The sequence below is a fragment of the Delphinus delphis genome, chromosome 17 (assembly GCF_949987515.2).
Source record: "Delphinus delphis chromosome 17, mDelDel1.2, whole genome shotgun sequence".
Taxonomy (NCBI): domain Eukaryota; kingdom Metazoa; phylum Chordata; class Mammalia; order Artiodactyla; family Delphinidae; genus Delphinus; species Delphinus delphis.
The window spans coordinates 76271229-76294882 of record NC_082699.1 but is presented as its reverse complement, the minus strand read 5'-3'; the positions used below and the strand labels follow the sequence as shown (position 1 = coordinate 76294882).

Sequence of the window (23654 nt, the reverse complement as noted above, 5' to 3'; positions counted from 1 at the left end):
TAGTTGTTGTTTTTTTTTAACCAGAATTATACTCCTGAAAATGTGCTAGATACTTCATAAATAAAATAAGGTTTTATCTCACCCTGCTGGTCATCTATTTTAGAGCATTTTCCCAACAAGGCTTAACTCACTGAATTTGCTGCTTAGGATTTCTTTATCTCAACAGAAAGAACTGCATGTAAGATTTCTTTGTAAACTGTGAAGTGCGGTGAAACCGTATGAAGACAATAACCTTCCCAGGCATTCAGGGTCACAGAGGGAAACTAAGAAGGTGTGCTGTGTTCTGGATTATAGTGGGAGGAGTGATGAAATAGAGCCCTGCATTTGAGTACAAGAGAAAGATTTTCTTCCAGATCTTAGGCCCTTAGGAGATACATCAGACTTTGGGTCTGAGAGCAGCTAGGAGAGAGGTTGAGGGGGAGCAGGAGAAATCCAGCTAAACCAAGGAGGGTGAGACCAGGGCTGCCGCGCTTCTCAGCATCACACTGCAGGGTTTGGGTGAAGGTCGCTGCCCTATGAGTTCTCGCTCGGCACGTGCTGAAAACAAAGGGAAAGAAAAAGGCTGCTCTGACTCTTTACCGAAGCAGACAGGGTAGAGTTATAAATAAATAAAAAGATACACAAGCCAAAAAAGCCTCTGTTTAGGAAGGGTGGCTGGAGAGTATTGATCTCATTCAAACTTGCGCACTTGGGCTTCCATTCTAGCTGAGTTAATTATTCTCTCTCGAGGTATTTTTAGAGTTGAGATTTACATTGTTATGTTATCCTAGTGTCAGGGTTTTAATGTATTCTTGCAGTTCCTTGACAGGGGATGCTAAAGCCTAAAATAAATAGTTTATTTCAAGTCCTAAAGAGGGAATGTGTCTTAAAGTTTGGATCTAGGTGACAACTCTTTCCCAATACTGTGTGTGTGTGTGTGTCTGTGTGTGTTATAAATTCCAGCCTTCCACTTGATTTATAGAGGTGTTTGGCCCCTCCTGATTGGTAAGCAGCTGAGTTGTACATTGCTTATTACGATGAATGCAGCAGAAATGGGAAGACACGGTCAAGGGTCACGGTATGACATGGGGCATTCATTTGGAAGAGTCGAGAAACCAGTGGTTCTCAGGTGATAGAATGTGTCCCAGCTCATTCTGAGAGAACATCACGGGACAAATCTTAGCTGCTTTACAATTTGAGAAAGTCATTGGAACCATAGAGCTGACCTTTTAACCCCCCTAACTTTACAGATGAGAAAACAGAGGCCCAGAGAAGTAGGGTGTCTTGTTCAAGACGCCCCAGTGGCTACAGACCAAGGTGTATAGATCTGCCTGCCCATACGGTGATGCACCACAGACCTCAATATCGGGGGCTGCTCTACCTATTCTGTATTAAGAGTTTTAATGGATTGACTCCATGGTTATATTAGTTATCTTCTGCTGCATAACAAATCATCCTGAACCTGAGAAGTGTGGTCTCGCCCAGTTTCTGAGGGCCAGGAATCTAGGAGCGGCACGGCTGGGCTCCCGTGGCTCAGGGTCTCCCAGGAGGCCGAGCTGTCGCCAGGGTGTAGTTATGTCATCTGAAGAATCCACTTCCAAGCTCACTCACAGTGTGGTTGGAAGCCTCAGTTCCTTGGTGGCCATTGGCCTCATTACACGGTCCTCTCCCTAGGGCTGCTCACAGAAGTGGAAATCACTTCCCTAGAGTGCGTTGTAAGCTCTCTGAGACTGGGGTTTGGCAGGCGGAATCCACAGTCCTGTTTTGTAACCTCATCCTGCAGCAGTACCTGTGACTTCTGCTGTGTGTTACTGGCCACATAGATGAGCAGTGGTACAGCGTGGTCCTGCACAGGATGTGAATCCCAGGAGGCAGGGGCCATCTTGGAGGCTGACTCCCCCAAGGGATAAAATAGATCTTTGAAAAACAGGACACCCACGTAGTGGAAAGAAAGTGATTCAAGGACAGACTAGCTTTTTCAGTGTCCTCATCTCTAAGGTAGGGTAGTATCTGAGAGGAAAAAATTTACTTCATGTCAAGTCCTTGGAACAAGGCCAGGCGTTTATAAAGGATCCGATACCTATTAGGTATACATACACAATTCTTATGGATGGACTATAGGATCTTAGTTTTCCTTAATAATGGTTTAATACATTTGATCTCATAGTCTGTAACGTTACCTGTGCAAGTGAGAAAACATGCGTTGATTAATTGATTTCATAACTATCATTGAAATTCACTTTTGTGGTGTAATGATGATGAGAAATGCAACAATGAAGACAATAAAAATAGATGTAATAATGAGGCGGGGTGTAAATAAAAGAAGAAAGATACAGTTATGAACCTCAAAAGATTCATTATTCAGCCACATAATGCTCTCTCTCTCTCATTTGTATATAATAATTTATGTATATATTTTACATGTATCAATATTTATATATATTATATATTTGTACATTTAAGACAGCCACACGACAGTATTACAGTATAGCTCAGAATGTCTTCTAACAATCATATTAGCAAAATAGTAATAAGGTTTGGGGGAGTGTAGGGAAAAAAGACTTCTGCTTGGGAGAGTTGAAGAAGGCTCGTGGGGGAATGGAGAAGACACACCCGAGCTGGGTGCTGACTGCGTGCAACTGGGCTTGCATCCAGGTCATGGAAGTGTGTGGAGAGGATATAGGGTGACAGAGAGTGCCGTGTGTGAGCATGTGTGCACCTGTGTGTATGTGGGTGGTGGTGTCATGGAAAGGAAAAGCGAGAATGGAAACACGTGTCTGAGGCAGGACCCGGTTATTGCATGTGAGAAACAGAAAGGCAGGTACAGCAAGGAAAACCGACACTCATTAACTCGTACTTGCCACGCACCTTTGCTGTGTGGCTGAAAACTGCTCTAAAAATAGTCTGTTTTAAAAAGACATTCTTAATTGAGATTTTAGAAAAACACCTGATGCTATGTGAAGAGATGTGAGTTTTTCCAAGTCTAAGAAAGCAGTGGGACCATCAGAATTGTGACCGCACCAGTCAGAGGAAACAGGTCCTGTCCATAAGATAGAACTCAAATGCAATGAAGGGCGACAGACGTGCCCTGAGTCCTTCCTTCTTACTCCTCGGCCTTAGGGTTTAATAGATGCTTTCCTATTTATCCGGCAACTCATTTACTCTTTGCCAACTTATTAAACAGTAGTTTTTCAAGGCTTCCTGTGCTCCCTGAGCGAGCCTCTAGGGAAAATGCAGTCATATCTCCAAGCTACATGTGGGAACATTGGCTACAAGCAGTGTCCTCGTTTTAGCTATAGGGCACTAGGGTAATAACAGTGAAGATTTTTCTGTCGACAGATGTGCCCAATGTAGAACCAAGATGTAGCCCACGCTCTGGAAAACCTGACGTAGCCACAGCCGTCAGAGCCTGGCGGTAAGGCAGAAGGAGGCAGAAAACAAAACTTCTGTCCATCATGATCTGGTGAACATGGACAGGCCTCATCACAGCGTCTGTGGTAGTTATCACTTGCTGAGTATTTACTGAGCGCCGACCATGTGCTGAACCCGTGACCGGGCACAGGGCACGCACCCTAGGGTGTAATCACGCTCCTGATGTGCGTAGTGCAGACCTGCTACGAGCAGGTGCTCACTGGACAGTGGAGCAAGGGATGCTCTTGAGCAGGAAAGTGGTGGGAAGAGCGCCAGCCAGGTCTAGGCACTGGGTACACAAGTGAGAGCAAGGCTCCTACGACCTTGACGCAGAGATATGAATGGACAGAACACTTGAGATGGTTAAGTCAGTCAGCCCACGTGATGGCGCGTGTGCTGGAGCACAGAGAAGGAGGTGGTCCCGAGGCCTTGCATGGTAGGCAGGGGCCCTGGGGGTGTGGGAGCCCGCGGGAGCAGGTGTCACAAAGTGTCTCCAGGCCCGTCCGTGTTCTGCAGACGGCATTTTTTCATTCTCTTTACGGCCGAGTGATGTTCCATTGTATACATGTGCCGCATCTTCCTTATCCATTCATCTGTCGATGGACATTAGGATGCTTCCATGTCTTGGCTGTTATAAATAGTGCTGCTATAAACATTGGGGTGCATGTATCTTTTTGGATTAGAGTTTGGTCTGGATATATGCCCAGGAGTGGGATTGCTGGAGATTATCATATTAAGTGAAGTAAGTCAGAGAGAGAAAGACAGATATCATATGATACCACATATTTGTGGAATCTAAAAAAAAAAAAATGATACAAATGAACTTATTTACAAAACAGAAATTGACTCACGGATACAGGAAACAAACTTATGGTTACCAAAGGGGAAAGGGGGGAGAGATAAATTAGGAGTTTGGGCTTAACAGATACACACTACTATCTATAAAATAGGTAAACAACAGGGCCTACTGTATAGTACAGGCATATGCTCAATATCTTGTAATAACCTATAATGGAAAAGAATCTGAAAAAGAAAGTATATATATATATACGTACACACACACGTGTGTGTGTGTACGTATGCGTATGTATGTGCACAAAGGGAACAAAGTACCCTCTGTTGGAACGTTTGTCATTTCTCCGCAGGGTGCCATGGGGCCTGCAGGACCTCCTGGGGTACCGGGCTCGGTGGTAAGTGATGCAGTCACCAGTGGTTGGAATCACGGACTCAGATGCTGATAGGATTGTGTAGTTGGGAGAGTTGTTGCCTCTGAGAATGAGGCGGGACTGTTCTGATGACACGAGCTGGATACAAGGCTTTGCCTCTGAAAATGGGGTAAAGTCAGAGGCGAGTCAGAAATTGCTGCCTCCCGGCATGCCGTGCGCCACGTGCCACACAGTGGAGTGTGGGGGCTATTAAGGAAGGGCCACCGGCTTTGCTGACGTCTGGTTTGTCCCTCAGGTGCAGAGAGAGGGCCTGAAGGGCGAGCAGGTAAGAGGGACGTGGGTCCTCCCATCGTGGGGCTTTAGGTGGTGGCAGAAATAGGAAGGCCACCGGCGTGGGGTGACACTGCTTGCTGAGCTCAGGTGCAGCCCTTCAGAGACAGGTCAAGTTGACTCTGCCAAGAATGCAGATTCCCACCCTGGGTCCCCTATGGGAACTTGGGAAGAAAACTCCGAGTCAGCAAAGGGTCATGGGTGGTGGCCCGGGGCATAAGGACGGGGAGTCATGACTAATTCTAGTTTGACTTGTGTTACCAGGGAGCCCCGGGACCACGAGGTCACCAGGGCCCTCCTGGGCCACCAGGCGCTCCGGTAAGTCATCCCTCCCCAGCCCGGGGTCCACACCTCTAGGTCTGGAAAATCATAGCCATTCTCGCTTCCGAGCTCTGCGTTATTTCAGAAGCTCCTCCCGTCGCCCTGAGCGATAGGGGTTGTTGTCAGCATCTAGCACAGGAGGAAACTGGGCCTTGAAGACTGAAATCACTGGGCGCGGATCATGCAGTGAGCAAGTGCGGAGCTGGACTTGAAGCCCAGGCAGCCCGCCTTCAGGGCTCCCAGTCCCAAACATGCCAGGATTGGGGTTTCTGGTGTTCAGTCTGCGGTTTCAGTTTCCCTTCAGATAAAATGGAATAAAAACATTGGACACTTCAGTGCCAGTTGAATCATCTCCAGTGCACATTTGCTTTTCACATGTTTCTGATTAATACTGACTTTGCAGTGGTTTGGAACACTTCAGCCTTTGGTTTCTCCCTCTGCTAAGAATTTAATGATATGTAAATAACCATTTGGGAAGAGGCCATTCAAAGGGACTCTGTGATCATTTTTGATGTGAGTTCAGATACTAAGGATAATTAATAAGAATACAGTGAATTCCACAGGTCAGTGATTGGACCTTTGCTCCTCCTGGTAACATGCTGTTGCTTCTTTCAAGTGACTGTTCTACTGAAGGAAATAAAACAGCTCTTATCTTGAAATGTCCATAAATCAGGTTTATAATTGGATTTATGATAAGGCCCATTCCTCATTAGGATAAATGTATATGTTTTTGCTGGGACAAAACTAGAAGAAACTTAGAAGATGTTTTTAATTCCAGTATAATTAGAACAATTTCACATCGAAAAGTTCAGGTCAGAAAAGCTCCCTTCTGTCTCTGTAACCTTAGATACCTTGCTTAACCTTTCCAAGGCTTGGTTTCCAGAGCTCTCCACCATTGTTGTAACTGTTGAGAGATTTAAAGTAGATAATGCAGGTAATGCAGTGTGCTGTCGATATTTAGCTCTCCGTGCATATATGCACATATATTTCAGAGCATAACTGGCAAGTACTGACCATCTGTACTGTAGTATACTTTACATGCAGACATTTGCATATTAAGTTTGCGAGGGTGAAGTTGTTATTTTTCTGCTTTTACCGATGAAAACATTGGTACAGAGATACTGAGTAGCTTGCACAAAGTTATACAGCTAAGAAGCAAAACTGAGCTTTGAACCCAGATCTGTCTGACAGACTAGTCCATGCTCTTTTCATACCTGAGTGCACAGTGCAGCAGTATCTCCTCTGAGATGCGCAAAGGAGAGAATTACTTAAACTTAGTGGCTCCCACTAAGGGATAAGAAGCTAAGAGTGCTCAGCCCTGCTTAACTCATGAGGCAGCCAGCCTTCTTGATCTCTCACTCTGGGATCCGGGATGTAATAAAGGGCAGTCCTTCCGCCTCAGGTAAACTTTGTTATGGTAAATGAGGGAGGGAGAGAAGGAAGAAACCTCAAGCACTTGTGGTCACATACTTTATTTTATATCAATCGAAATATTAAGGCTGGAGATATAGGGATGAAAGCACGTGGACTGATCCATGTGAAAGGAGTGTGAAAAAGAAATAATTGTGAGTAAACACTTGCAATCTCTAGAAGATTAATGAGAATTCTCTGCATGTGTCATTCCTGTGACCCATTGTATAGGACAAGGAGAGGGTCCTGAACCCTCAGTACTTGCAAACACCAGAATACCTCAACCCTGCAGCCCAGTGGAGCTGTCCAGGGTTCTGAAGAGGTCCTCTGGGCTAGATACTCTTGATAGAATGGGATTGAGTACAATGCACGGTGTTGGTGATGAAATTCCCTTGCAAGGAGTTCAGAAACCCAACAGCCTACCTAAAGACCTTGTGAAAAGTGGGGGGCAGTGATGAGAGACCAGGAGTGTGAGGTTCTTAAGGCCACAGCCAATATCCCTCCTGTCTCTAAATCCACAAGTTTATCACATGGTGGGAACTTAATACATGCTTACAAAGGAGGGACCCCCATGACAGATATTCAAGAGGGACATCAGAGTGGGACCTGATTGCAGTCTGAGCTCATAAGGAGCAGTGTGGCCATGGAAGGCACTTGGGGTTAGGAGCCAGAGCATCTGGTTTCATGTCCCAATTCATCCACCAAGTAGCGTTGGGTTTTTGAACTCTACCCCTCTTATCCTCTTCTGCTTTCCTAAGTTGGAAATCATTGTCAGCGACATCATTTCCTACGTAAATGTGCTGTGAGGGTTAAATGAGTTGACGTAGGAAGCACTGTTCTGTGAAGCCTTATTAAGCCCAGTACTGATCTCAATTGTTATTCCTGTCTTTTTTGAATCCCCAGCAGCACCTAGCCCAGGGCCTTCCTCAGAGCAGTTGTTCCCTAAATATTGTTTGGATTGAATCAGATCGAGAACCTGGCTTCAGTGACTTCTGTTGAGAATGGAAAATTTTGAGTTTGTGCTTAGCAATCCCAGAAAGAGGAACACGTATCCCATTCTCTAAATATAAACAGCGTGCGGCATTCTCCATCCTTGTTGAGGAGGCTTGCATCTTTGGTTCTTGCCCCAGGATGAAACAGGTCCTGGTAGTTTTAGCAGCGTTTGCTTGAGTGCAATAAAGAAGGGCCAGCTGGGCAGACCAGATGTGAGACGTTTCTTGTTGCTTAATGAAAACTCACTTCTGCAGGGTCTTCCTTCCCTTGATGTGTGCCCTGAGCTCACTGCAGTAACCCCTGTGAGGAAGGGAGATTTAAACCTTTAATTACTACAGTTTGTACATTCATGTACTCATTTTTATGGTGTTATTAAGGGAAAAGACCTTAGACCTAAATACAGTTCCATCACTTCATAGTTATGCAAAATGTGGCAGTAGTAGCTGTTCGCATGACAATCATACAATTGAAGATGAGGAAACTGAAGCACAGAGGGGGAATTTCTGGCCCAAACTCACCCGTAAGTTGGTGATAAGAGTCTCTCCGTTAGAGCTGAAGTTTTCATTTTCCCATTCCCGTTTCATGCCGTACTCTAGGTGACCTCAGTAATACATTTGGGTATAAAGCAGGTGCTGTCAGGCGGTGCTTTGTCAGGGCTTTGGTACCCATTCTTCACGTGGTCCTCACAACCACTCGGGAGGAAAGTTTATTGTCCTCACGCTGGAGATGAGCGAACTGAGGTCCACAGATGCCCAGTGACTTGTCTGAGGTCGGGCAGCAGGTACCTAGTGAGGTGTAACGGGCAGGATTTTACTTAGGTCAGCAAGACCTCTTTCCGCACCAGTTGGCTTTTTGTTTTTTGTTTGTTTTGCTTTGTGGAAATTGATCTTTCTCAGATGATTTTATTTATTTATCCAGACTCTCATTTTGCATATCGCAGTTGATGGAGAGTCAGATAACCCAAGCCAGTTCTTGCCGAACCAGCAAGATACAGGGGCAAAGGCACCAGGCTTAGAGCTAAAGACACTTGGATTCCAGGCACCTCTTTTGTGTGCACTTTTTACAAAGCAGTGATGCGAGGCCTGTGGTCCTTACTGTACTCATCTTTCAAGTGTGAATGATGGTGCCTACACCTTGGTTGTTAATCACACTTAATTACATCAGATAGGTGCACATATTTTAAGTGTTGTAGATTTGAGGGAATAGGATATTTTTTTCCCTTCCAACCTCCCAGTTTCCCCACTGGAATGGGATGGTATTCTCCTATCCAATGAGAGTGACAGGGCCAAGTATATCCTGTGGTCTTTACTCAGTATTTACCGTGGTCTGTCTCTCTTGTTTTTTCCCCTTTCTCCTCCTTCTAAAGGGTCTGATGGGTCCAGGAGGCAAGGATGGACCTCCTGGTTCGCAAGGTCTCCGAGTAAGTAAACTGTCTTTCCTTTCTGGTGCCCCAACTCAGCCACACTGCCCCCACCCCCCATTTTAGCTGCTCAGACAGAGGAGATGACCCCAGTCTTGGGAGCTTGGGATGAATATTGGAAGCAGATTGAAGGGTTAGATTGAGTTCATCAACAATGGTTGAGGATGGGCTATGTGTTCAGCCTTGAGCTGGGTCCTGGGTCATCTCATGCAGATGAGTCTGTGGTCTGCCATGAGTCATGTATATAGAAACTCACATCCCTGTGTGATCAGAGCCCCAGTAGAGGATGCCCAGTACTGAGAGAACACAGGGAAGGGGCAACTGACCCAACCTGGGGGCCAGCCAGGGCTTCCTGAAAGTGGTAATGTTTGAGCTAAGTCTTAAGGAAAGAATAAGAAAAAATAGCAATGAAAGAATAGAGGTCTGCCAGTAGGCTGTTAGCCACTCCGATCTAAACATCTTCATTATTTTTGAATACCATGTCATAATGTCTTATGGTATTTCATTTCATTCAGCCCTTGTCTTTTTATCCAAACGGTGCACACCTTATGGGTTTGAATCCACCAATAGGCACGGCTCCTGACACTGTGTTTTAAGGTGGAGGGCGTGGCAGCTCTCTCCTCAGCGCCCTCACGGCAAGCTGGGACTGGCCTCGACTCTGTCCTCAGTTCCCAGCACGTGCCTGGCGCAGAGTCAGGGCTTAGCTCACGTTTCCTGACCTCGAGCCCTTAAGCTTGTAACATAGTTTTTTAGTTTGTTTTATTCAATTACAGTTGATTTACAATGTTAATTTTTGCTCTACAACAAAATGATTCAGTTATCCATATATATACATTCTTTTTCATTTTCTTGTCCATATGGTTTATCACAGAATACTGAATATAATTCCCTGTGCTCTACAGTAGGACCTTGTTGTTATCCACTCTATATATACTAGTTTGCATGTGCTCACCCCAAACGCCCACTTCATCCCCTCCCCGCCCTCCTGCCCCTTGGCAACCACAAGTCTGTTCTCTATGTCTGTGGGTCTGTTTTGTAGATAAGTTCATTTGTGTCATATTTTATTTTATTTTTTTTATAAATTTATTTTATTTATTTATTTATTTTTGGCTGCGTTGGGTCTTCGTTGCTGCACGCGGGCTTTCTCTAGTCACAGCGAGCGGGGGCTACTCTTTGTTGCGGTGCGCGGGCTTCTCATTGCAGTGGCTTCTCCTTGCGGAGCACGGGCTCTAGGTGTGTGGGCTTCAGTAGTTGTGGCTCGTGGGCTCTAGAGCGCAGGCTCAGTAGTTGTGGTGCACGGACTTAGTTGCTCCGCGGCATGTGGGATATTCCCGGACCAGGGCTCGAACCCATGTCCCCTGCATTGGCAGGCGGATTCTTAACCACTGCGCCACCAGGGAAGCCCCTTGTGTCATATTTTAGATTCCACATATAAGTGCTATCCTATGATATTTGTACTTCTCTTTCTGACTCACTTCACTTAGTGTGATAATCTCTAGGTCCATCCAGGTTGCTGCAAATGGCATTATTTCATTCTTTTTTATGGCTGTGTAATAATTCCATTGTATGTATACACCGTGTCTTCTTTACCTGTTTGTCTGTCGGTGGAGATTTAGGTTGTTTCCGTGTCTTGGCTCTTGTGAATAGTGAAGCTTGTAGCATCTTTTACTGGTTCACTTAAGAAAACAGCTCCAGGGCACATGCATCCAGAGACCGTGAGGCAGCCCCTGGTGGTCGTGAGCTCATTGCCCTTGGAGGTTTTAGTTCAGAGTCCGGGTGACCTGACAGATGGGTGGAAATGAGGGTGCTGGCATCTGGCAGAGGCTGCTGCAGTCCCGTGTATGGCTTCACATATGACCTGGAGATTCCATAGCTCAGTGAAGTGGATGGTGTCACAGATTTGCTGGGATTCACTCTGTCCAAGGTGGTTGGGCCCACTGATCACACTGTACATCTTCAGTTCTGAAGTGGGCTGACCTCTTTCTGTGACTCAGCACAGACTCCAACCTGTCCTTACCCACCAGTGAACTTCCTCTTTTGGTTTCCAAGCACCTCTGCATCCTGTAACACTCTTGAAATCTCAGGATTCTAAGAGGAGCTTACTGTGAAGGCTTGTTCTGGAGCATGGTAGGGTGTCATGAAGGTAGGGCGGGTGGGAGAAGTCACTTATCCTACTAGAAGACCTTGGATATGTCGCCTCCCACTTAACATCACCAGCCCTGGCCTCAGTTTCACTGTCAGTCAGATGGGTCAAAGCTGGGTTGCCTTTGCCTCTGTATGGAGTGATTATCCTGGACTTTGCAGCAAGATGCACCTGGGTTTGAAGCTCAGCTCTACTTCTCAGCAGCTGTGTGACCCTTTAAGACACCCAACCTCTCTGAGCCTCTTTACTTTGTTATGGTGGGAAGGCACCCCAGCCGGCTGAGTTGTTGTGAGAAAAAGTGCCCAGCACAGGGCCCTTGGTGGGCAGCAGGACGTGGCAGCTGTCACGGCACTCATTCTCCTGACACACTCATGCACAGTCTTAGGAGAAAACAGCAATCCTGTGCCTTATGTGACTGACGTTTAGTCCATGAGTTTAGTCCGTCAGCCCATGAGTGCCCTGACGAAGCACAGGTGCTGCGCTAAATGCTCTGGGATCCCTGAAGAGATTATGGTCTCCGCCACCGGGAGCTCACAGCCCGTGGGACTTGAGACACATGAACAGTGAAGCCAGATGCCTCCGTGGGGACCAGTAAAGACTGTAAGTGTAGAGAGGACAGAGGGAGCTCGGCGGAGAGAGGCCATGGGGCTGGGAACAGGGAGCGTGGTATATGAGGCAGCCTCGCAGGAGTGAGCGGATTTCAGCAGGAACAGATGGGGACACTGAAGAGAGTAATTCAGACACAGGGAGGCCCCCCCCCCCGAGAGGACACTTGCTCACGTCCATCCGCTTTTATCCGGCTCCCCGGTCTCCAGCTCGGAAGCGCGTGTGTAAGTGGAAGGGCCACACACGCGGCTTTTACTTCAGCCTCTGCCAGCGTCCTACGAGGACCCTGGCCTGATTTCTCTTCTTTTTCTGTTTCTCTTGTCCTTTCCCATCTCTGCCATTTTTCTTCTACTAGCCCTTCTCCCATCCCTGCATCTTCTTTGCTCCCTTTTCCTTCCTTCCACAAATTCATTGGTTCAGCAAATATTTCTTCATCATTTACTGGGTGATGGGCATGGTTCTAGGCAAGTGGGGTCCTTCAGTGAGAAGAATAAAGATCCCTGCCTTCAAGATGCTTACATTCTGGTGGCAAGGAAAAGAATCGTGCTGATTAGCATTTAAATAAACAATTCTGGAGAGCCACGGAGAAAGTCCTGTTCTGGCGGGTTCTCAGGAGGTGAGGGAGTTGGCTGTACGGGTAGCTGAGGGGAGAGCAGAGCAGGCAGAGGAAACAGCTAGAGCTAAGGCCCTGAGGCAGGAGGCTGCTGTGTGTCAGCACAGAGGCCTGTGTGGCCAGAGCGAGCAAGGGCCCAGCATGGAGGAGGCGAAGTCCTAGAACTGGGAGCAGGTTCGTGTCGGGCCTCGTGGGCCATTGTGAGGGTCTTGGCTTTTACTGTGAGCGACGTGGGGCTGTTGAGTGTGTTCAAAACTGTTTTATTATGAAAAAATTTAAACATATACAAAAATAGAAAAGTGAAGTAACCCCCTTATCCCCCAAGCCCATTGCAGCGCTTGCCAAGTCACTGGCCAGTGGGTTTCACACCCTCACCCACTAGCACCCACTGCTGGGTGAGTTTGAAGCAATTTCAAACAGCATCACATTGCGTCTCTAAATATTTCAGCACGTACGTAAAAGAAACAAAACCTTAATACCGTCATCCCACCTAAATCTATGAAAAAGTTTCTTTGTGTATTCACTTTGGGTTCACCGTTTCCTGGACTGTCTCATACATTTCTGGTTGCAGTTTGTTCATACAGGATTTGGGGTGCAGACGTGGCGTGGCCCAAGTTACATTCTAAACGCATCCATCTGGCCACCGTGTTGAGAACAGACTGCAGCAGGAGGAGAGCGATTAGGGAGGGGATGATGGCAGTGACCCAAAGAGAAAGGGAAGAGGGCGTGGCCCAGACGGGGGTGGGGGGTGGGCGTGGCTGGGAGGAGCGCCCGTCCTGGGCCAGGTGGTCTGCCAGGCAGGGGGGACGCTGAAGCAGGGGCGGAGCCCTTGGCCTGAGAGACCCAGTGTCTAGCAGAGGAGGGTGAGCCGTGAGTCACAAGGCGGGGTGGTGAGGGTGTTAACAGAGGGTGTGCTGGGGCGCACAGGAGGGCTCCTCTCGCGTCCTGCCTCCTCCAGCGAATGGGGTACGATGGCCAAGCGTGTCCCTAGGGACCCCGTCCCTCCAGTGTCATTGGTGATCTCCTGACTTGAGCTGCTCCATCCCGGGGGTGTTGCTCCTCAGTGGCTTTACCTGTGGACAGACGACAGAGACAAACGGTGATGTTGGCGTGGGCTGGGGGGCAGCTTCCTGTTCAGTCAGCCTGTGGGCTGAGTCAGGAAAGCCTGAGACAGGATGATGACTGATTCAAAACAGTATCCCTCTCCTCCCCACACTGTGACCTGCCGTTCCCTGCTTCAATTGAAACGTCACTCTGAGAGCTGCTACTGTCAGCGCTCAGGCTGTGACAAGAGAAGAGATGAGAAGTGACAAGCCACAGGCACCTGGGAATTGAGATACTGAGACTAAAACACGGGGCGGGGAAAGGGATCCGGGCCCTTTATTTTAGAGATTAGCAACCGGCAGACAGTGTAATCTGTGGCGAGGTGAATGCATTCATTTTGGACAAAGCTGGTATTTTTCCACAATGACATAGTGAAAGGGGAGGGGCAGGAGCCAGGCACCCTCTTCCCCACCACCATCCCCACTCCCTTCCCCCCCCATCCCCACCCCCTTCCCCACCCCCATCCCCACGCCCACCCCCACGCCCACCCCCACCCCCTTCCCCACCCCCATCTTGCAGAGCCCATAGCCCTGGGAGATGGTTGCTGCCCCCTGAGGCGGGTGTTAGGCACTCATTGCCCCACTGCTTCCTGCCTTAGGTGGAGGTAGAGAAGGTACTCAAGCCTTTCTGAGGTTCAGATTTCCTCCTGCTTGTCTGAGCAGGGCGTTGGGGCCCGGGAGTGCTGTCTCGGCTGGAGCGGGCACTGCTACAAGTGCATCTGAACCCTGAATGATCCAAAGCAGAACCAGCCTGGCTCCAGGCTCCTGAGGCGCTTGGACACTCAAAAGCTTGCACGAGGTTGATTTTTCAAAAAAAAAAAAACAAAGAACTCTTGTGCCCTAATCATCCACCCCAAAATAGACATCCTGTCACTCTCACACCAGCCTATTTTAATTTTCTGTAGAGGACTTATATTTTTCTTATTTGAGAATTTGTTTACTTTTGTTATCTCCACTAAAATGTAAGTCTGTAAGAACATTCTTTTTGTATTTGCAGCACTTAGAGGAGTGCCTCACATTTATAAAAACGTATGTTTTTATACATGCATTAAAATAAACATGAAAACATATATAAGCATATAAAACATGCATGAATGTGTAATGTCATTCATGAGCATCAGGTACAGTTAGTGTGCAAGAGGGAACGGATCACACCTGAGTGCTGCTTTCTGTGGCTGACACACTTGGGTGGTGTGGGGAGAACAGGACCCAGCACTGGACATCTGGCCACCTGGGTTCTGACCTTCGACAGAGAATGTCCAACTTGTTTTTTTAACGTTTTCACCACCTTTACCCATTTCATCCACCTCCCACCCCTGTCTCCTCTGTCAACCACCAATCTGTTCGCTCTACCTACGAGTTCAGGTTTTTTTGGATCCCGTATCATAAATGAGATTATGCGGTACCTTGTCTTTCTCTGTCTGACGTATTGCACTTAGCATGACGCCCTCGAGGCTCATCCTTGTTGCATATGGCACAGTGTCCTTCTTCTTATGGCTGTCTGCTGTTCTCTTGTATGTGTACCACTATTTTTTATCCATTGTTGCATCCCGGGGCACTTAGGGGCCTTCCATGGCTTGGCTGTTGTAAATAATGCTGCAGTGAACATGGGGGCGCATGTGTCTTTTCAGGGTAGTGTTTTCATTTTCCTTGGGTAAATACCCAGCATTGGGGTTGCTGGATCATGTGGTAGTTCCTTTTTTTTTTTTTTTTTTTGACCAACCTCCATACTGTTCTCCATTGTGGCTGCACTAATTTACATTCCCCCCAACAGTGCACAGGGCTTCCCTCTTCTCCACACCCTCTCCAGCACTTGTTGTTCCTTGTCTTTTGGTAATAGCCACTCTAACGCGTGTGAGGTTACGTCTAATTGTGGTTTTGGTTTGCATCTCCCTGATGGTTAGTGATGTTGAGCACCTCTTCATGTGCCTGTTGGTCATCTGGACGCGTCTAGAGTGCTCAGTTTTGAAGAAAAACACTTGGTTTCTTTAGTACCTTTACTGTTACTTGGCCTTCATCTTGCTCTGTGGTCCTAGTCACACCTAAAATAGCCTAGATATCTTCTTTCCTCTCTGGACAAAAAGGAGGGGGAAAAAAGTTTTGCTTAAGAGAGTTCCATGTTGTCAGACATTTAAACAATGTAAAATTTGGAATGTTTAAGCTAGAGAATCATCATGGTGGAAGGAATCTCTGAGATCGACAGTGAGAAATTTAATGTCCAGAAATATTAAATGACCTAACTGCTCAAGGTTGCTCAGGGCTTTGTCACTGCCCCTCCCGCAAGCTGGGGACAGCCTCTTTGGTTCCTCTGATCATTCTCTTAATATCTTCTGTCTTCTCTTCTCTCTTATCAAGAGGTGAGAACCGAAGAAGGGACACTATGAGATATGGTGCTCCCCTTCTTCCTAGAGATGCAGTGATCACCACATGTCTCTTGCTGGGCCCGACTGTGTCAGTTGCTTTAAAAACATATGTTAAGGGCTTCCCTGGTGGCGCAGTGGTTGAGAGTCCACCTGCCGATGCAGGGAACGCGGGTTCGCGCCCCGGTCCGGGAAGATCCCACATGCCGCAGAGCGGCTGGGCCCGTGAGCCATGGCTGCTGAGCCTGCGCGTCCGGAGCCTGTGCTCTGCAACGGGAGAGGCCACAACAGTGAGAGGTCCGCGTACCGCAAAAAAAAAAAAAAAAAAAACATGTTAAAAACAGAACCTCTACACGTATAGAACTAATATAAGGTAGGAAGGAAATACTATTGGTTGCATTGTCATTGCATAGCAGGCACTTAGGTCTTTTCTTTTGCACATGTTTCTCACTTAATTCTCACAAGGGTCCTATGAAGTCTGGCAGTTTTAATCCCATTCTGCAAATGAGGAAACCAAGACTTGAAGGTATAAATCAGATTATCCAGCGTCACACAGATTATAAATGGTGAGGCAGGGATTAACTCAGGTTGTCCTGGCTCCAAACCTTTCCTGTTTTTGCTTTAGAATGGTGTGTGTGTGTCCACTTACACACCAGAATTCTAAACTGGACACTAGCAGTCCTTTCGGCGGAAGCCTTGGAGAGACCTAGGACCCCTTATAACTACCAGTGCGTGTTCTGAAGGATGCCCTGAGCTCCTGTCACTTTAATCTCTAGCTTCTGCCCTTGGAGCCGAGGGTCTTCCATGGCTGCAGCGATCAGGCCATCAGCCCTGATTTCTAGTAGATGTGAGAGAGAGAAACACTAGTGGTCTTTTGTAAGTGGCAGCCTGGGTTGAATGTGTTTTACTTTTCCATTTGTAAAGCCTTTTTTCCTGCCTTTCTCTGCTCTGCCAGATGGTAATGGCATCATTTGGCTCGCAGGCCACTGTTGGATGCCTTTCGTGGCGTGCAGCCAGGTTTATTTCAGGACCCTCTAGGTTTTCTCTGAGCACCTGGTTTCAGCTCTAACCGGTAGAAAATAATCACGTTTGGCATTTGGAGGCACGGAGAACAGGGACCGAGCAAAAAGACCATACGGCTCATATTAGAACCACTTGCACAAGCAATCCTTTCATCGGGTAATGGCCCCTCGCACGGCTGTGTTAACGCGTCCTGGCTGGGAAGGAATTGCTCTTTTGAATTTATAGGCTTCCCTCTTCTCCACAGACAGACAGGCAGCCTCAGAAATACTGGTCTCGCTCAGCATCCTGGCATCCAGAAGGGCTTGAAATATCCGCCCTTGTGATAAATTACAAACATTTATCCAGACGTTGTGTTGGCTAGCAGTTTAAAAGAGCAGAAAAGGAAAAAGACAAGGAACCGGCTTATTGTTAACAAACAGTTCTGTGTTGCTGCAGACCTTGGCGCTGGCCAGCACATCTCAAATCCCCACACCCAAGTATGGGTGCAAAATGCAGAGGGTACATAGCTGCTGCTACATCCACCAGTAGCTTTACCGTCACCACCAGTAACATTATCACCATCACCACCACCACCATCACCATCAGCACCACTTCCATCACTAGTACCATCACCATCAGCACCATCGTCAACTCCACCATCACCACCACCAGCAGCACCATAATCACCACCATCAACACATCAACACCTCCACCATCACTATCACCTCCACCGCCACCATTACCTCTACCACCACCACCAGCAGCACCACCACCACTACGTGTTTCTTAATGTCAGATCCTGTGCTAAACACTTTGTGGACATTATCTTATTTAATCTCCATGGCACTGCTGGGAGGTGGTGGTTTTGAAACCAACTCTGCTTGACATGTGGTCTCTCACCCACGCCGGGGACTCAGAAGAGCAGAATTCTGCTGTTACCATTTCTTCTCCATCAGCGCCTCCGTCATCTTCCTTCTCATTCTCATAACTATCTATTACATCTGCGTGACGCTTTGTTGTGCTTTTTAAATCGCTTCCTCAAATATTGAATTATTTCTTCTGCTACTGTCTTTTCAGATAATTACAATGATTATAATTTTCCACATGAGGAAACTAAGATTCAGCAAGTTTTAAATGGCTTGCCCGTCCTCATCTACCTCAGATTTAGAACTCTTTTTCTTATAATATTGTAGAGGAAAGGGGTTGGGAAAAGAACATAGAGACTCCCTTTGATCACAGTGAGTGACCGAGTCCTTGCAGCTACTTACTTCGAGCTTTATGCCCCATCCCTGGCGATTCTAGCTCACGAGCTCTTGGGTGACGCCAGGGAATGCGTCTCAACTATGTTTTTGCCCTACTTTGCCATTATTTCTCATCATTGCTGGGACTTCATGGAGGAGGTGGCACTGGACTGGGCTAGGACTTTGACAAGTTGAGATGGAGCATGTGTCCTACAGACAGGTGGCTTGGTGGGCCGAGTTCCAGAGGCCAGGAGTCCTTGGGGTCTTTGGGGCCAGGCTAAGCAGCCCACGTGAGCTGTTGCTTAGGGTTGGGAACATGGCCACTGGATGCGAGACTGAAAAGGCATGTCAGAATCACATGGTCTGTCAATTTCCAAATAAAACTCAGATGTTATGTCTTTTAGATAAGGAGGCGGCAAGTAACTTGGACAGAGCTTCTTTCCTCCTTATGGAAGAATAACCTGCCGGCACAGCTTGGCTCAGGGGCAGGGCACGTGACTGGGGTCAGCTCTCGTGGCTGTGGCTGCAGGAGGTGAGGGAGGAGAGCTTTGAGAGGCACCGGGGCAGCTCCGGACACTGTGGGTAGAGGAGATGTGAGCGCAGGTGCTGGAGCTGGACAGAGCCGTTACCGTGATATTTCTCTGGGTGATGCCCCTTTATGGATGGTCCACGAACCGTATGCCTTTCTTGTGGGAGAGGCTGCCTTGTGACACTGCCGCGATCACGAATCTCTGATGCTTTTCTCTTCCTCTGGCCTCTTGCCATCATCTTGGTTTTTTCCTTCTTGCTGAAAATCTAACACTCGGGATGTCTGCTCCTCTGGACGCACTGCTTTGCATTTCTGTATCTCCTACCACACCTCTCCGACCTGCCCATAATTCTCCTTTTTCAGGCCCATTTTACTGACTTCCCTGGCATTGGAGAACCTCCTGACTCCATGCCCTCTGCACATTTCCTTATCGTCTCAGGTGTTCGTCTTCTGAGCATTAGTGTGTCATTACATACAGTCCCCAAGCTCCAGCAGAGCGAAGAGCTGCTAAGAACTCATACATCCCTCAAACAGTGGCGGGTCCTCTGCAAGAGGGAAACTGCAGCTGCGTCCCCTAGCAGATGTGGCCGCTTTAGTTAGTGATTCTGCTCAGTCACAGCCCAGACCTTCTCATCCCTTCGTCTTCCATCTGGTCCTTGCTTACCAACCGCTAAATGTTCTAGCCCTTCATTGCGTTCAGCCTCTCCTCCAAACGTCTCTGGCCTGGGTTCTGAATTCTGATGACTACTCACCAGGCCGTTTTGCTGACCTCGAAGGGAAGTGGTTTATCCATCTTGGAAATAACGCTGTGGCATAACTTGGAAGCGGGTGGAGGGGGTGTCCGTCTAGATAGAAAATTGAAGAGGTCTTGTTTCCATTCGCTGAGGAAGGGGAGCTGGCCATTCTCAGCTCTCTCATGGTCAGCTCCCGATGATTTCAGTAATCAGAGCAGGACGGATGCCCAGACGGACTCCTCCTGGGCTCGGCTCCCTTCTGAAGGTGTCTGTGACTGCATTTTGAATTTTACCTGACAAGCGTCGAGGAACTCATCCTGACCTAGACCTGATCGCGCCTTCCAGGCTGATGTGCTCCAGCTCAAGGGGTGCAGGTCCAGGGGCCTCTAAATCAGACCCCCTCACTCTCTCTGCAAGTCTGCCAACGGCTTTCCTCCCTAACAGCCCTTCTCTCTACCCTCTCATGGCTGTTCCCACTGCCACTGTCCTGGCTCAGGACCACATCAGTCCCGAAGGGACGAGTTACATATCCAGCCCGCGAATGTTCATTGAGTCTCCACCACGCGGCGGGCCTTGCTCTGGGCCCGTGGATGTAGCACTGAAGAAAAGCAGAGCCAGTCCCCGTTTCAGACGAGCCTCCCAGTGGGTAGACGGGCAGTTGGCAGGTACGAACGTCAACAGTGTATGTGGTGGTGATAGAAACAAAGGGAAATACAGTGGGGCAGGGAGAGAGGGCGGGATGGGGACCGCGGTCAGAGAAGGCATTCGGGTGAGGGGGCCGTCTGGCAGAGACCAGATGGAATTGAGGGATGGAGCCACGTGGGCACCTGGGAACCAGCATTCCAGGCAGAAGCACCTGGAAGGGGCCTCTTGGGGCAGGTTGTGGGTGGAGGCGCCCCAGGACCGCTCCCTGGGCTCAGCACCGACTACGCACTCCCAAGACATGGTGGCGGGGAGGGGAGGGAAAAAGGTGGGATCCACGGGACCCCGGAGGGCTGGGCTGGCACGGTCCAAGGTCGTAAAGACACCTTCCCTCTGGGGATGGGGGAGCACACGGGGACAAACCAGAGTGTCCAGTGGCAGAGACAGGAGAGGGCCAGGGTTTCAGAAAGAGAGAAGGAGCTGACGTCGTCTAGCTCCTGTAATCTAGCAGTCTAGACTATTATAGAGATATTTTGTAGAACTTTCGTCATCTTCAGAGCCCTGGGAAGTAAGAGTCACATGTACAGGCTCCAGCACACACAGATCTGGGGCTGAATCTTAACCCCGTCACATTCTAGCTGTGTCACATGTGAGACTTGACTCTGAACCTCAGTTTCCACACCTCCCAGTGGGACTGAGAACACCTGCATCACAGGGGCGTCCTGCAGAGTAAAGACGTAAGGGAAACGTGGGAAACCCCAAAAGAGGGTTTGACACAAAACAGGTACTCAAGGAATGCGGTTCTCATTCAGAGTCTTGGTTTACTTTTCATTTCTGACTGCAGTGCTTTGACGTCATGAGAACAACTGTGAGCAAAAGAAAGCAAACAGACGGGCCTTCCATCATTCACATTCCGCTGTAACACAACGCACGCCGTGTGCTGTGTAAGCTAAGCAGCACACACCTCACCCCTGTTCAAAGGGCTAGACTCTGAGGCTTAGTGAGACAGGTCACTCGCACAGGACGACCCGCTGGGGTCCTGCACAGCAGTGTGGAGTCTAACAGCAGAAGAGCAGAAATGGTCCAAATGACCTACCTGCCCAGAGTTGAAATGTATCACGTTTCATCCTTATGGTGAAAACCATGTAGCTGTGGAAAGGAATGGAGTGGCTCTCCACGTGCTGATACAGGATGCATCCGGGTTAAATTGTTAAGTGCAAAAACCTAGTTTATCAGTAGATTGAATGATATGCTACAGTTTGTAAAGAAAAAAAGGGGGAGAGGGAGAGAATGTGTGTGTGTGTGTGTGTGTGTGTGTGTGTGTGTGTATGTGTGCAAAGCTTACCTAAACATAAAATGCCTCTGGAAAGATTAGCCAACATCTGGTAGGATTATTTGCTTTCAAGGAAAGGGACTGAGTGGCAGGGGACAGGATAAGGACATTTTTCTCAGGTAAACCTTGCTGTACTTTTTGAATTTGGGGCCATGTGTTACCAAAATCATCCAAGTTACAGAGCCGGCATGCAAAGGGGAGCGTCCCTGACTCCAGACTTCTTCCCAATCCCACACTGCTTCCCCTAGGGCATCCCGAGGGGGACGGGCTGTTATCAGGGAGTCTGCCCCAGACGTGCCATTAGACGGGCTCCGGGCGCTGCCTGCCTGTTAATTTTGGCTGCTGCTTTTTTTTTTTTTTTTAACATCTTTATTGGAGTATAATTGCTTTACAATGGTGTGTTAGTTTCTGCTTTATAAGAAAGTGAATCAGCTATACATATACATATATCCCCATATCCCCTCCCTCTTGCGTCTCCCTCCCACCCTCCCTATCCCACCCCTCTAGGTGGTCACAAAGCACCGAGCTGATCTCCCTGTGCTATGCGGCTGCTTCCCACTAGCTATCTATTTTACGTTTGGTAGAGTATATATGTCCATGCCTCTCTCTCACTTTGTCCCAGCTTACCCTTCTCCCTCCCCATATCCTCATGTCCATTCTCTAGTAGGTCTGTGTTTTTACTCCTGTCTTACCCCTGGGTTCTTCATGACCTTTTTTTTTTTTTTCTTAAATTCCATATCAGGGAAAGAAAGGTGAGACCGGCCCTCCTGGAATCCCTGGATTGCTGGGGCAGCAGGTAATTACTGTCTTTAAATCCTCTTCCTAGCAACACTGCTTGCTCTGGTTGAATAAGTGATGGGGTAACGATTCTCGGGTTGTAACCAGAATCTTGCATGGTCACCGCATCAGAGCATTAAAAAGAATGTTCAGTGGGACACTCGCCCTCCCTCTGCCCCTTGCTCCCCCTGCCTCCCATCTCAGGTGCTGGGAGAATGGCCATTTGGTCTCCTGGAGGGGTTTAGGCCTGGAGGAGGGCAGACCCTCATCTCCTCCCCCTGCCCCTCCTCGCCTCGCTCCCCCTCCGCTTTCAGACTCAGCTCTGGTGTAACGTCCTCTGGCCCCAGGCTTCGTCCAGCTTCCCACTCCCACACAGCCTCACGTGTGCTGTCCTTGTGGCCCTCTGTGGACCTCCACAGCCAGCCCGCCAGGTGGGCAGGCTCGGGGTCACCTCATTTCACAGACGAGGGGCGAGCCTCCCAGATGCACAGAGACTCGCTCGGGGCCACATGCCGCTCAGCAGACACCTCCCTCCCTCCCAGGCCCCCTCATCTGTGTGTGTCACTTGAGCACCCCCTGCCTCCGACACACACACCTTAGTGTGGACAGAGCAAGGCGCCCGGCACTGGAGGCCGGAGCTCCCTTCATTCTCCCTTTGCCCCTTGCACCAAAGCTCGCCACCCAGTCCCAGCCCCAGCCTCCACCTGGAGCAGGGTTGGTAAATCCTGGGGAAGCAGTGTGCTGGGGGGGAAGCCCAGTTGTGGGGGCGGGGGAGGTTAGGAGGTTAGAGTCCCAGCCCTCGGCCCCTTTCTGGCTGTGGCGTCTTGGACAAGTCACTTTATCTTCTGAACTTCAACCTCATCATTTGTCACAAATACCAAGAAAAGTAAAAGGGGAGGGCGATTCGAAGAGAAGATGAGGGGATGTGACCCGGGTGATGGCGGGGGGTCCCGGAGGAGCAGAGAGCACCGGGCAGGGTGCTGTCCTGTCCTCCTGGGTGTGGTGGCCGCAGGCAGGCAGGCAGGCAGGCAGGTGGGATCACTAAGGACTCGTCCACGGGCCGCCCCTGCGCTGCGGTAAATGGTCGGCTCCGGCGCCCGCCTGTTCCGGGCCGTCTCCACCTCCGTGCCCGAGTCCCATGGTGTTGACCACACCGTCCTTTGACATTGTCGGGGAGGCACCCCCCAGAGGACACTGCTAACTGCACTTCCAAAACCTGCTTTTCCCACGCTGACACGGGAGGTGTGTGACGGGCACCCCGCACACGAATCTCAGGCTTCATTTCAGTCCCTCGCGTCTGGGTTAGGCTGCAGCCCGGGCTGAGGGCCTGTAAAGTCAGCCATTACTCACCGTCTTCTAAAGATTCCACATTCACTGGCATTTTGATGTTCATAGCGAAAGAGTGTTTTTGCATTTGTTTTATGACCTTGCTTTCCAGTGAGCAAAGCTTGTGTGTTTCAAAAATTCACCATAAGCCCAGCTCCGTCAAATCGCTTTAAGTTACAGATTTTTTTCCCTATAAATTTTTGTTGACTACTTTG

The 23654-nt window shown here is 48.7% G+C and overlaps 1 protein-coding gene across 1 annotated transcript in view; it reads left to right on the top strand.

Annotated features, from left to right (window-relative positions):
• Window positions 1-23654, top strand: part of COL22A1 (collagen type XXII alpha 1 chain) — a 237922-nt gene that overhangs the window by 103987 nt on the left and 110281 nt on the right. Inside the window, exons 18-22 of the mRNA XM_060035315.1 lie at window positions 4536-4580; window positions 4852-4881; window positions 5151-5204; window positions 8977-9030; window positions 22079-22132. Of these exons, the coding sequence (XP_059891298.1) occupies window positions 4536-4580; window positions 4852-4881; window positions 5151-5204; window positions 8977-9030; window positions 22079-22132 (237 nt within the window). The remainder of the gene's footprint in view (window positions 1-4535; window positions 4581-4851; window positions 4882-5150; window positions 5205-8976; window positions 9031-22078; window positions 22133-23654) is intronic.